General features: G+C 48.6%; 4 protein-coding genes across 4 annotated transcripts; all 4 read left to right on the top strand.

The window, feature by feature from the left end:
* Positions 1–733: 733 nt before the first annotated feature.
* N7466_000629 (GTP cyclohydrolase I) lies at positions 734–1,964 on the top strand (the record flags this gene model as incomplete). Its single annotated transcript, XM_057160027.1, has 4 exons — positions 734–1,014; positions 1,080–1,219; positions 1,285–1,589; positions 1,662–1,964. 4 exons carry the CDS (start codon positions 734–736, stop codon positions 1,962–1,964), a joined length of 1,029 nt encoding a protein of 342 aa, XP_057026275.1.
* A 2,346-nt stretch (positions 1,965–4,310) lies between these two features.
* Positions 4,311–5,924, top strand: N7466_000628 (uncharacterized protein; the record flags this gene model as incomplete). The annotated part of the gene is made up of 1 exon (XM_057160026.1): positions 4,311–5,924. One exon carries the CDS (start codon positions 4,311–4,313, stop codon positions 5,922–5,924), a length of 1,614 nt encoding a protein of 537 aa, XP_057026274.1.
* A 2,250-nt stretch (positions 5,925–8,174) lies between these two features.
* On the top strand, positions 8,175–11,533 carry N7466_000627 (putative protein kinase; the record flags this gene model as incomplete). Its single annotated transcript, XM_057160025.1, has 3 exons — positions 8,175–9,319; positions 9,390–11,300; positions 11,368–11,533. The coding sequence occupies 3 exons, from the start codon at positions 8,175–8,177 to the stop codon at positions 11,531–11,533; spliced, it is 3,222 nt and encodes a 1,073-aa protein (XP_057026273.1).
* Positions 11,534–12,887: 1,354 nt separating this feature from the next.
* On the top strand, positions 12,888–14,031 carry N7466_000626 (eukaryotic translation initiation factor 4E; the record flags this gene model as incomplete). The annotated part of the gene is made up of 3 exons (XM_057160024.1): positions 12,888–12,922; positions 13,013–13,771; positions 13,836–14,031. 3 exons carry the CDS (start codon positions 12,888–12,890, stop codon positions 14,029–14,031), a joined length of 990 nt encoding a protein of 329 aa, XP_057026272.1.
* Between the last annotated feature and the right edge of the window lie 455 nt (positions 14,032–14,486).

Here is a 14,486-nt window from a genome sequence, read left to right as displayed (position 1 = left end):
AAAAACATTTTAATACTCTCCCGAATCTGCTTTTAATCGTTTCAAGGGTGACATATGAAATCACGAAAAACCCATGGGTTAATATGTTATGTGTTTTGATGCTGAAGGTAGTGGTCACCAGGTGTATCTTCTAAGTGGGGTCATATAGATTACTGCTCATCCCAGCAGATCCTTAAAATCACGTATACGCTGTAAATTCCGACCTATACCCCTCCTAGACTAGTTAAAATTGCTTGGGGCTCGCCAAAAAAAAAAAAAAGATGAAAATTTACTTGCGCACACAGTCAAATATTCTTGAGCTTTCTTACTCTTTAAAACTAGGAACGAGTGTTGAATTTTAGTAAATTATTTTTTATGACTTTTATTTTGTATAGAATCCGTTGTCACAGCACTCCGTACAAGGAGATCCAGTTCCCTTTTGCTTCATTATCGTTATCGGAGTCGGAACTCTGTAACGGGTCTCTCCCGCGGACAAGCATGAGCTGTTGATTGGTGGACAAACAAGGCGGTGTCAAGAAAGATGAGGGGGACTCGTGAAAGCGGCTTAGCGTGACTCTCGGATGGTCGTTGCGTCAAAAAAAAAAGTAAAGTCATCCATGCCGATGCTGACCTGATACTGGAGGGTTCAAAGTCAATTTTTTTTTCTCTTCCCTTTCAATTCTTCAACTTTGGATTACCTTGAAAATCTTGCTCTACCATCCAACAAAGCCAGCTTCCTCCAATCTCGTTCATAATGGGCTCAGGATCTCCTCCGGCCCCGAAGCCTTCTGCCATTCCATCCCACATGTTGAACGGCAGCTCCCCTTTGCAGTCATCATCGGGCACTGGCCCTGGAAACAGAACGCGTGATGCCCGCGAACGTGAGAGCCTTAACACCTCTATCCGCTCCTCCTTTGCCCCAAGAGTTCCCGTGGGGTTGGGGTTCGATGTTGAGGATGTTCAGTCTGCCCCACCTCCATCTGATGATGCTACCGTCCGCGAAGAAGGGCCCACCCACCGTGCCCTCGCAATTCGGTATGCCTCAATCCTAATTTTTCCTAATCAATTCTCCTGTCACCAATCTTTTAACACTCCCACAGCGGAAGACCTACTTTGAATGACCCACCCCGCGATCCCCGGGATGAGGCCGATCCGTTGACCCCGCCAGCGACGGCATCCCGCCCCGCCAGCCCCTACACATTGAACCCCCCAATCGACTTTGATGGACTCAGTTGGCCCTGTAAGTGGCTACCATGCTGGTTTGGTATTTATACATTCGAATTTGCTAATTTGTTTGCTTCATAGGCCCCGGAACCCGGCAGCGCTTGGAGTCGACACCTGAAGAAAACGAGGAACGTGTGAAGAAGCTGGCAGGTGCTGTACGAACAATCCTGGAGTGTGTCGGTGAAGACCCTGAACGTGAGGGCCTTAGAGAGACCCCCGAGCGCTATGCCAAGGCTATGCTCTACTTCACGAAGGGATACGAAGAGAACGTGCGGGACTTGGTGAACGGAGCAGTTTTCCATGAAGATCATGATGAACTGGTCATTGTGAAGGACATTGATGTCTTTTCTCTGTGTGAACACCACATGGTCCCCTTTACTGGAAAGGTATGAATTCTTGTCACTTGCATCTATGCGTGGCGAATAGTAGTGACTGTAGTGCTGACTGATGTGGGGCAGATGCATATCGGATACATCCCGGATCGCCGTGTCCTGGGACTTTCCAAATTGGCCCGTCTGGCTGAAATGTTCTCTCGCAGACTTCAAGTTCAAGAACGCTTGACTAAGCAAGTGGCTTTGGCTATTTCGGAGGTGCTGAAGCCTCGTGGTGTTGGTGTTGTCATGGAATCTTCCCACCTTTGCATGGTCATGCGTGGTGTGCAGAAGGTTGGCAGCACCACCACCACGAGCTGCATGCTGGGATGTATGCGGTCAAGTGCCAAAACCAGAGAGGAGTTTTTGACCCTCCTGAATCGACGATAAATTCTCTCAACTCTTTTATCTGTGTCATATGCTTCCGGCTTGATCCGGGATTGGATTCCTACTAGTTACGATATTGGAGTTTGGGATGTGACCTTTCAACAGGTTTACTTAATGTTGTTTTTATTTTATTTTGAACATGAGGCTCTAGCGGGGATTCATTTCTGTTTTCTGTTTTCCTTTCCCGTTTTGGATTTGTTCTTCTGTTCCTTCTACCCTTTCCCCTCTTCTCCATTTTATCCTGGTTCTTGCATATACCACCGGCAGCTTCATTGGACCCCACACATCCATACTGCCTTTCAACACTCTGCTCACTCGTTTAGACCCACCTCAGGGCCTATGATCATGACTACTCTTTGTTGCTGGATTTTACGTTCTGGTTCAAGGATCACAGTTTTTCTTCGACTTCATGATGTTTCAACATTTGTGCCACCAATGCGATGGTTTTCTCTGGTCTTCTATTTTTTATCTTGCTGGACCTTGCCTTTGGAGATTGACATCCTCTTGCCGGCATCAGCTAGGCTGTTTCAACACTTGAAGTTTTTATTGTTGTACTCAAAATTCTGAGAATAGGGCTGTAAGGCCATGTTATCTGTATCCATGTGTAAACTGTTCATATATGAAGAAATGCCATGTACGGTTAGAACACATTCATCTGAATCAACTCGTAGCCTTGAATGGGTGACTGACCTTCAAATGTTATGTCCAACTTTAGTAGCTCTGAAAATCTGAGAATATTCAAATGTTAGCCACTCAACACTCAACACTTGAAGCTCAAGCTCTCTCTAAATGTTGAAACATTCAAATGTTGAGCCTTCAAACAGCATCACCAGTGCTGGGCAGTTGTAAGGTTCCTACTAGGTATCAATTCCAACCCTCTGGGTCCACAGTTGCGCAGGCTTGAACTTTGGAAGTTTCAACCAATGTTTACTATTGATGCCCTATTATTCAAATTGAATGTTATTTGCACAATCAATAGAAGTTTTGATATGACTAGGAAAGTATCATGCATGTGCAAATGTGTAAATTATTTGAATCCTCCAGGGTTGGAGTATGCCTAGTAAGTATACAGTAGTATTTAGAGTCGTTCTTCATATTCAATATTTTAGACTATCTATCCAGACATGTGTTCAAATCAATTGAAGCGCACCCTCAATGTTCCAGAAATACCCGACGGATGATTCCCGGATCAATATCACTTGGTCCTATATGTAGATGCCTGCCTAGGTATAAATATAACGTATACATATCTCAAGTGGTCCCTAGAAGATTAAGATTAGCTAGATATCTTAGAATGTCACTAGGTACTCGTAGCATGCTTAGGATTATTATGTATATCTTATATCTCTCTAGGGCTTCATTGGCCTTCAAATTTTAATTGATTCCATACTAGCGTCACTACAATGTATGACAATGTTCGAATATTTTTCTAAAACCATACAGTTTACTTTCAAATGTTATCTCCAACGAACATGTGCATGCACCCGGGTCTAGAAATACTACTACTACTACTACCATGTAGTAGGTAGTAAGAGACAAAGAGAACATTGAATCTTTATCGTATAGTATAATGTCGACATCTCTGGATCAAATAATCTACAGACCAAACATTTGAAATGAACAGCTGTTCCTTACAAGTAAATCTACGATATATGTGTGTAGCTGGACCTTGTGTACTGAGGTTAAGGAGGGGGCATGTAAAGATTTACTTTGTATTTTGGAGCAACCTCCGGGGCTTAAGCACTTTACACACGTGCATGTAGTTAATCCGCAACTTGAAAGTCCTTCAAAGGCTTCAATTTAAATAGGGAACGCGCGTATCTCATTTTCTTCCCTTCTTCTTCCCTCTTTCCCCATCCTCCTCTTCGCTTCTTTCAACAAGTGCCTATCTAAGCTCACGCCATTTCCAACTAGCTTATTCGCGCATTTTCTCTCTGTGTTTGTTCGTCTATCCGTTTATTATGCAACATACGCACATATCTTTTTAACTAACCTTTCATCCTTTTCTCCTAGCATTCGTCTCGTTACTCAATCAGTGGTGACGCGTCTCCAACTGCATACTCGTGAATTATCGAACTCATCAAAGTTTCCCTATCGGGGTTCCTGCGGAGGCTGCTACCCCCTAGGAATCTCTCTCTCTACAGGAACATAAACCTGTACTGGATTTATCAAACATCCAAAAAAAACCACGGCTCCATTTGGCGTCACGTCACCTCGATAAAACAGGTTGCTCGGCACCTCGTGCATAAGATTACTCGTAAGACCAATGAATGGCCAGGATGCTTGACATTGAATGCAAGAGACTCTGATAATAACCGGGTGTATCAACTGCAGTTTCACGGCATCGATATGAATAACAACAATGTTTCCCAGGGGCACACTGGGCCTGTTACCACACAGGGACCTGTGGGCCCAAATGCTCCTACTCAGACATCAACTGCTCAAGCTACCAACATGAACAATTTGAGCAACCCGGTTTTTAACGGCAATCCAAATGGTCCCCAGGGCATTGCCACCCAAAATGCTCTCCCTGCAGGCCCAGTTTTCGTAAACAACCAAGCTCAAGCTTTGCCTGTGCAGAATGCCAATCCTGGTCTTCTCGCAGGTCCTTTTGTTCTGAACCCCCAAGCTCAAGCTCTCCCTGTGCAGAATGCCAATCCTGTTCCTGCCACAGGTCTTTTACCCCTGAATCCTCAAGCCCAAGCTTTCCATGGGCAGAATGCCAATCCTCTCTTGCCCCCGAATCCTCAAGCCCAAGCTTTACCTCTGCCGAATGCCAATCCTGCTCCCTTTCCTGCTTTGCCTCAAAACCCTCAAAACCCCCAACACACCAACCTCAGCGACCCTTACTCTATGGCCGGATATGGACCCCAATACGCACAGCCACTCAACGGACCATTCATGGCGGGGACTGGCGGGTTTGGTATACTTGGAGTTCCGCATGGTGGTGCAATTCGCAGAGATATCCCAGGAGGAACGTTTAGCCCTACTGCTCCTTACACAGATGCGCGCTTTCTGGCTGCACACCAAGGGGTTCAAGGCAGCACCACTGTCCATGCCAATACCAATGATCTGATGTTCCCAGATCGCATCTCTTCTCCTAGTGTGCATGGATCAATCCAGAGAAATAGCCAAATTCAAGCTGCCGAAGGCCTGATATCCGGGGCTAGAGCCCCTCCTCCTGGCTTCCGAACGCGCACTATCCCTCCTCGATCTCACTATGAGGGTCCATATGTGAACGTTCGAGATACAGTGAGCGTTGCACTAAGTAGCCAAACACCCTACCACGATGCTTTGCATCATCAGCGGGTCCGAATCTGGGCTGTCAGTTCCTGGCTCCATGATTGTCGGGATCGTCAACGAATGTTTCGTTCTGGAAACCAGGCGCCTGTCAACCCGCCTGGCCATCCTATTGGTGTTCAGCCTCCCAACCAGCCTCCCAACCAGCCTCTGAATCCTCAAACCTCAGCCCAAGAATCTCACAGCCTTTCTGACGAAGAGGTGCATGATGCTCAGCCTAGGGCAGCTGGGCTCGATAGTCATGAAGCTTCTGTTCCAACAGGACCGCCTCAGCATTACAATGAAAGAGATCTTCTCCAGGCACGACTGATCCGAGTGCAGCTTGTTGCTGGCATTCCTCCTGATGAAGTCATCTCCATGGACAGCTGGAGCAGAGAGCAAGCCCGGTTGGGTGAAAGAAGATCATTCCTTCCGAGCGTTTTAAGAGTGCAGCAATCGAGTGGAGATATCTCTATTCCTGAAATCACCCCTGCACGATTCCATGGGCGCATTGAGCCCCTTCCCCTCAGCCCGGAAGGCTGGCTGCCACCTCTTCCAACTCGCCAGCCTGCTACCACCGTCCAGAGCATTCACTTTAGTGGATCTCTTCCCAGGCCCCAGGGGGTACATGATGCCAACCAAGATGCTTCTGGATCAAACGCAGGGGCCTCTGGATCCAACTAAGATTTCCTTAAAAGTATCTCTCCTTGGTATCTGCCAGAGAACCAGCGATGCTGTGATGAACGACTCGATCGGCAGTACATGGCACCTACGAAAAACCGCCAATTCGGCAGGCGAGGGTCGAGATTAGAAAGAGGAGGATGGGGTATGATGCTATCCTTAGACCCAGATATGATGGAAATTAGCAGTGGACTTAAGAATGTTGTGGATCTCAAACAGACTTCTGGAGGGAAACATTTTTGCGATCTAAAACATTATTACGGTGTCAAATTATCGAAGAAATTAACAAGAATTTATCCACAGGGATATGATGGATTATCAATAAATCGATGTTGTCACCATCACAATGCATCTAATAAGAACAATAAATTGAAGATGCTTTTGTCTCCAAAATGAAGAATGTTCCTGTACTTGATGTATAGAATACAATGGACGAATGGAATAAATTGGCCAGAGAGCTTGCCAAGTCTCATGCGTCCAGGCACGTGACCCAGCACATGACCTGTGGTCAAAGTCCCGCAACCTCAGCCCGACGTGACATCAACACCTCTTTCATGTCCCCCTCGCCCCCAACGGCTTGCCATGGCTGCACTCCTAAACAGGTCATTTCCCAGTTATAAATTTTCTATCTCATGGGTTTTGGTCAACACTTCCCCCCCCAAATCACCCTATCGGATGCATTCAGTATATTAAGCCACACAATGCCAACTCATCCCACGGTCCCAGGGTGAGGACCAGACCGCCGTCAAAGCGGCGCAATCAACAACCCCTTCATCAACAATTTCGATTCCATATAATTCTCTTCCTCCACGATCTTAGGTCGACAGTGGAATTTATTTTTGTATTCTTTCTTATTCGAGATACAGCGAACTTGTTGAGGAGGCAACTGTGATTACGGACTGGCCTGCGAAATGTTCTATCTTAACAGCTCTTCAGCGTACTGCTTACCATTTATGTCAAAGGTACTCGATTGACTTGACCTGCTTGCAATTCTGGTGCAGAGAGCCCGGTCCTCGCCTGGCAATTGAGCATCATCCACGCAACCGAGACGATCTGCTAGTCTTCATGAAACTCAACCCTGCAGTGCACACATAGCTGGTTTTCGAAAGATGTTTGGAGGAAGCTTGGAAATATCTGAGAAGCAATTGTTTATGGGGACTGGGGAACGAGGCTCCCTTGTCAGATACCACCCACCTGGTTTAACCAGATGGGGTCTGTTTTTTTCAGATAGACATACTCTTTCTGTCTATTTGCTGTAAACCATTACCAGTGCGGCTCCGCAGCCGGTGGTGGATTTTCTGTCTTTATTTAACCGGGGCCAACAACATGGTGTCCAGTTGATTTTGCAGACCGCCGCTCAAACATAACGACTTATAATGGGGTCCTTCATACCCGAGGTGAAACAGACAGCTTCTCTCCAGTTACGATGCTGCTCCCGTCTTGAGTGGACCTGACAACAGCACCATGACCGAGAACAAAAAGGCGAACCTCCACATTCGGCTTATTGAACCAAGCTTGGTCCAGCTTGTTGCAGCGCTACTCGACTCGTGACCAATCTGGCTTTATGCAGAACGTAGATAGAATGACCACTTGGTCCTTGGTGTGATCTTGACTCAGGGCAATTATACGGCGCGGGTGTGAAGAAAGAAAGCACCCCAGATTGAGCCGTGCTACGATTGAAGTGACCACGGTCACGAATTTGATCTTTCTACTGGGACACAACACAGGAAATAAGTATCCTTTTCAAGCTACAAAAGCGAAGAAGAAAGTGACAGAGGAGATGCAGAAAGCACAGACTGGACTGCATCAGGAGTCCCGACTAATGCACGGGCAGTGAGTGCATCATTGCTACGAATCCAGTTGTAGAGCCGCACGGGCCACCACAACCAACATTCGTCTCTCACATTGATATTGATTGACGTTTCCGGGAACCAAGTAGATATGCCCTGGGATTGTGATACAGAATTCTTGTTCTTTTCCCCCCTGTCTGTCGATGCTATCTGCAGCATCTCAGAAAGTCCCGAAATCTCCCCTTGCTCATCCAACTTCAATGCAGCCGGAAAAACTGATGGTCCGGGATCTTCCCCCCCAAATCAGAACTTCCGCCTGAGAGACGCGGTCACGATCGAATCGGCTCCACTTGCGCTTCATTCGGCTTCAAGTTCTCGCGAAGATTGCCAACTTTCCCAACCCCGATCGGTACACAAAATTTAAATTCAGGAGCCAAAGCTAGATGCTGCTGGCGACGTTTACATGGCTGGGTCCCATAGGAGTCCAGTGCTGAGAGACCAGTGGAGTGCCGATCCAGACCGCGACACCCATTCTAGGGACAGTCGCAGAGGTCGAGGGTCTCATCGAGATCGGGGAAGAAACCGCCATCGCGATCAAGGTCGTCCATCAAGGCCAAATGAACGTCGTTTCGAATATGCTGGTCGCTCGCCACCTGCATCTACACGGATGTCCCGCCTCGGCCCTGACACATCTTTCCCAGCAGGTGGTGACTCTTCCTTTGCCCGATCCCCACCGCGTGGCTCCCCTGGCCCATCCCCGGCATTCTATAATACTCGGCGACCGGATCAGAACCGACCTCACTCACCTGGCGACTGGAACAATCATTCGTCAGGAACTTTGAACGGTGGTGGCCCAGGTTTTCGACGAGATGAATCCCCTTCTGGGCCCCCATCCAAACGTAAACGAACCCGGTCTCCATCCCCCCGTGGCCAAAATGGTCCATTTCCTCCGCGACGATCTTCATTCGCAAAACCTGGAGATCGACGCGACCGGAGTCCCTCCTATAAAAACCGAGGAGGGCGGTTTCCGGGGCGTGGTGGTCCTAGAAGAAGATCTCCTCGCCGGGGTCGTGGTGATCGCCGTGGAAAAGACCGCCGCCGCCCCGATATCCCACGTTCGGATCGGGACCGATCTAGGTCACCCGTGCGCGACCGAGGATATAATCTATCACCAGACCGTCGCTCTCGGCCACCGAGTGGTGATGGCTACAGTGATAGAGGCTCTCGCTATAAATCTCGCTCTGTATCTCGGCATTCTGCAGGCTCAAGGAAATCCCCACATCCTCCACATCCAGCAGGGGGTGAGACAATGAGTGCAAATCTACCAAATAGGTCTGTTGTTGATGAAACTGGTCGCTCTCCCTCACCCCGTCCAATCCCGAACTTCGATGACAACCAGCGTGGCCAATTTCCAGTACATGGAGGGCGACAATCCGATATACCCAACAAGCAACGTCGTCGGTCACGACCACATCTTGATGCTCAGCAATATTCAGCGTCACCGCAGATCACCTCGACCAGTTCACATCATGGATCTCCGCCGCCTGCTTCTCCGCACTCCGGAGGACGAGTTGGTTGGAACGGTCAATCTTCATATCCCGCCCCTGCGTGAGTTCTATCTACCTGTCTACCACTCATACCTTACCAGGTCCTTGTGCTAATCTGAACTGTCCGTAAGTAAACCGTCGTCACCTTACCGACAAGACAATCACTACTCTCAAAATCCTCCCTCGGGACAATCTCATCAAATGCACCAATCCATCGATGGTCCATCAAATTCTCACTCTCAAGGTTATATTGGACCTCCATATCGCGGAGGCCAGTCTGGCTATCGCGGAAACCATGCTAACCAGGGCTCAGATCACCGATACTCTGGCTCTGGTTCTCACAATTATAACAATGGACCAGCCCATCGCGGTGGCAGGGGTAATTTTAACAACTTTCAATGGACTTCGCGTGGTCGTGGTGGGCATCAAAGTCCTCGCCCATTGCATTCTCGTGACCCCCAGACACCCACTCGCCCATCGTCCATCAATGATCCTCAATCACCGCGTGATCTAGATGATGAACTCCATTCCCATGCAGCAGACAGCAGAGGCAGAGATACCGAAAAAGAAGATCATAAGGCGCCACGACTAATAGAGAGCGGGGATGGCAGCGCGGTTACTAGGGATATGCAACTTCCAGCTGGCCACCATGAGGCTTCAACTCCGGCAGACAAGGGCGAAAAGTTCAGTTTCGCCTTCAAGGCGAAAACCACTCCTAATACAGCCCCAAAACCGGTTCCGGATCTTGCGCAGCGAATGCAAGTTCGCGAGGCGCCACCTCGAGCACCTGCAGCGGATATCACATCCCCACGCAATCGGTTAACCAACGGACCCTTACCCAAATTTAAGCCGGAGCCGCGTGGTGATCGTCGTGGACGTGATCGTGGACGAGATAGGGACCGCAGGAATTTCCGTGAACCACGAGAATTTCATGATCCTCGAGACAATCGAGATGACCGCCGAGTCGATCAACGTCGTGATCGACGAAGAGGTGACCGCCGTCCTGACTTCCAACCAGATCGTCGGAGAGATATCTCACCAGATCGTCCCAAAGAGACGCCCAAACAGACGAAGATTTTAACTCGGTACAAGGAACGCCCAACGTTACCTGCGCATTACGCCACCGTCGACTCGGTGTACTACCGGAAGCCGGGCAACGAATCTGTGATCGGCGCAGGCACGTACGGCAAAGTATTCAAGGGCATCCACGTGTTTACTCAGCGTGCAGTTGCTCTAAAGAAGATCCGAATGGAAGGCGAGAAAGATGGGTTCCCTGTTACAGCTGTGCGAGAAATTAAGCTCCTTCAGCATCTTCGAAGTCACAACGTGGTCAGTCTCTTGGAAGTCATGGTTGAGAAAAATGAATGCTTTATGGTTTTCGAGTATCTCTCACATGATCTGACGGGGTTGATCAACCACCCGGAATTCTCTCTCAATCTTGCCCACAAGAAGGATCTGGCCAAGCAAATGTTTACAGGGTTGAACTTTCTCCACCACCGCAGTGTTCTGCATCGAGACATCAAGGCCGCCAACATTCTGATCAGCAATACTGGATTATTAAAGTTTGCCGACTTTGGCCTGGCACGTTTCTTTTCAAAGAGCCACAAGATGGATTACACCAACCGTGTGATTACAATCTGGTACCGACCGCCTGAACTTCTCCTAGGCGAGACACGGTACGGCCCAGCTGTCGATGTGTGGAGTGCTGCGTGTGTCTGCATGGAAATGTTCACCAAGAAGGCCGTCTTTCCTGGTGACGGTGGTGAAATCAGTCAACTTGACAAGATCTACAACTGTTTAGGCACTCCAACTCGGGCTGAGTGGGCAGATTTTGGGGAAATGCCGTGGTTCCAAATGATGCGCCCTCAGGAGCGCAAGAGGCGTGCATTTGAGGAAATCTACCGAGAGGTACTGACTCCCGCTGCAATGGATTTAATCTCATCAGTGTTCCAGTACGACCCTGCCAAGCGGCCTAGTGCCGAGCAGATATTGCAACATCCCTACTTCCTCGCCGAGGAACCGGCTCCTCAGCAGGCTACTGAGTAAGTGTGCTTTGGTCTTCTCTTTTTTTCCTCCTTGAGTTTGCTCCCTAAACTAACTTGTTTCTAGACTGGAGTTCATGGAAGGAGACTGGCATGAATTTGAATCCAAGGCACTTCGCAAGGAAGCTCGTCGCGTCGAGGCGCAGGCGCAAAGTCAGAAAGATCGGGAGAAGCGCAAGACGGAAGCCTCCAGTGATCGTGACCACAAAAAGGCACGAACTGACACCCCCTGATCAGCAGGTATAGATCCTCACATGCATGAGTGACATTTTGCTTTTCTTGTAATTCGGCATTTGGCGTGTGTTTGGAGAGGGGGGAGGGGGGGAATGACGCATTTACATGGGAATTCGTTCGGGCCATACGATTTGGGGCTTGCTTTTCTAATTTATTCCCCTTGAACTTAAAAATAGTAGCATATTTCGAAACAACATTGTTCAAATCTCCATGTCAGCCTTGCATTTGAATTAGTAATAGTAGTGCTTAGCAGAGAGTCAACGTGGGGATATGGTTCCGTGCAGATATGTACGTAGTTGTGGCTGTCAACTGGTGAGATATATGGTCACTGCATAAACAAACGTGACCAGTTACGGAATCTAATTTGAATTTCCGTCAGTCTATGACCAGCAGGAGGGAAAAATACCCCAAAATAAACATCGACAACATGAAATAAGGGCAGGATGATCAGACTTTGCCAAATAACCTCACGCCCTACCAGCCCGGTAGAAAACAAGGGCGGTTGAGACTTCGGATTACCAGAGAGCTCTAGGACTTTCTTCATTTCATCTCGACGGGGAGATGGGAGACAGGAAACAGGATATGATGTGGAAGATGAAAAAAAAGATATGAAATTTCTATGGAAAGGACGTACCCTATTCTATAAACAAGGGCGAAAAGTAGGAATAAAAAGATAACAGTAAAAGAGGGTATGTATCGTCAATCAGGTCATCGTCAAATCCTGGGTTGCTCCTTGGAGCCCTCGTGAAGATGGTTTTAGATGCGAAATTTTTACTCTCGACTCACACATCGGAAATGACCGGGCCGTAGAAAGGAAGGATCCGGGCATTGATTTGAGTTGGTGGTCTTGGTAAAAGAAAGAAAAGAAGAAGAAGAAGAAGAAAAAAAATTTCTCTTTAAAAGTTGTCGCGGCTCGGGAAAATAGACGGTGCGGCAGCCGAAGCCTCCGCTGATTGGCTACGATGGAGCTTCTGCGTTCGAACTTCGAGTCTCCAATTCCATTTCCATTTGCAATTCCAATTCCAGCATCCAGAACTTCAATCCTTCTTCATCCACCTAACGCTTTCTCTATAATACCCTCAACTCCCTTTCTCTTTCTCTTTCTATTTATTTTCAAATCCCCCCGCGCTTTCAGATACCATTTTTCTCCCTCCCCCGCCACCTCCGTCCGCACCCTCCGCCGCTATCCCACCCACTTTGCTTTTTTTCCCCTCGCTCAATTTAACCACTCTCTGCATACGTCATTGATCGGAACTGTGCAAGCTGTGTCTTTGTGGTGTCGTGTTGTTTCATTAAAAGCTCTTTTCTTCTCCCGCATGACCGCTCGTGTCTCGGGCAGCCTCACCCGCCGCGATGGATAATGCCAACTTGTGGACTCGCCGAGCAAAGTAAGTCCTATTCAAGACAGAAAATCTTTATTTTGCCTCTCCCCCAAAACCCGCCAGTCCACTGACTTTACTTTGCTCTTTTGTTATTAGCTCCTCCAAACTGTCTTTGTCCATGTCCGGAACCGACGGCAAGGACGGTGCCCGCGTCGACTTGCCCCGCTCATCCAAACGATTCGGCCCCGACAGTTCGCATGGCCGCTCCAATCCCTTTAACGCAGTATCCCCCATGTCTACCGGGGTCTCTTCTCCATCTACCAATGCCTCATCCGCCTTTGGCCTAGGATCGGGTGCATTCGCCTCGTTCGGCGCCCCCAAGTCCGGAGGCTCCTCAGAAATAAAGACTCCCGGTGAGAAGCGCGATCACTCTGCAGAGCAGGAGGATGCCATTAGAGCCAAGGCCCTGGCCCAAGCTTCCATGTCCGGGCCTGGAGAACATCCGCTCAAGTCGACCTGGATCGTCTGGTACCGTCCACCTACACCCAAGTACTCGGACTATGAGAAGTCGACCGTGCCGCTGGCATCGATATCGTCGGTAGAGAGTTTCTGGGCCGTATACTCGCATCTCAAGCACCCGTCGCTGCTTCCGACAGTGTCGGACTACCACATCTTCAAGAAGGGCATCCGGCCCGTTTGGGAAGATGAGGCGAATAAGCGCGGTGGCAAGTGGATCGTGCGACTGAAGAAGGGTGTGGCAGATCGGTACTGGGAGGATCTATTGCTGGCGATGGTGGGTGACCAGTTTGCCGAGGCTGGGGATGAGGTCTGCGGTGCCGTGCTGAGCGTGCGGGGCGGCGAGGACGTTTTGAGTGTATGGACACGGATTGATGGGGGGCGGAACATCAAGATCAGGTTTGTCTTAGCAAATTGCTTTCCAGTCACGATGCAACAAAATCACTAATTTTTTTTCCTGCAGAGAAACGATCAAGCGTCTGCTCGCCTTCCCGTTCGACACCAACATTATCTGGAAGAGTCACGACGATAGCATTGCTCAGCGCTCTGCTATCGATCAAGCTCGTCACGAGAAAGTGACCGCATCCTCTAACCCTGCGGCCCACTTGGGTTCAGAGCGGCGGCGCACCGGCCTTGATGATTCAGAGAAGTCCTCATAATGGTCTCTCGAGATTCTGGCCTTGAGCCCTGTACAGTACAGCCGACCAAAAAACCAAAAACACTTTTTTATGCACTTACTCATTGGGACGCGTTTGGGTCTGGGGGACGGCGGGGCATCGAGGCGAACTCAGCGGTTTGGTTTGAATATTCTACTTTTTTGAGTGAAACTCATTTATGTCTTGTTTGTGACCCTTTTTTTTTCTATCTTTTTTTTTCTCTCTATCTGCCTTCGATCATGCGTGACGTTCCATTATCTCCTCCCTGATGCGAAAAATGCAGCTGTAACCTGCAGATGGCGTGGCCAGGATATCCGTTCTACAAGTCTACTATCTAACCGTAGGTAGAGTATGTTCATTCAGTTGGCTTCAAAGCAGCTACAATGTTACGCATTCTAATCCCCGAGTTAAGCTATTTGAATATACATAGGTATATTTCTTATTACGAATTCAATTCA

Source organism: Penicillium verhagenii, assembly GCF_028828195.1.
Source record: "Penicillium verhagenii strain IBT 33310 chromosome Unknown utg000002l_segment0_segment0, whole genome shotgun sequence".
NCBI lineage: Eukaryota > Fungi > Ascomycota > Eurotiomycetes > Eurotiales > Aspergillaceae > Penicillium > Penicillium verhagenii.
Note: the sequence above shows the minus strand (reverse complement) of the source record. Positions and strands in the feature narration are given on the sequence as shown.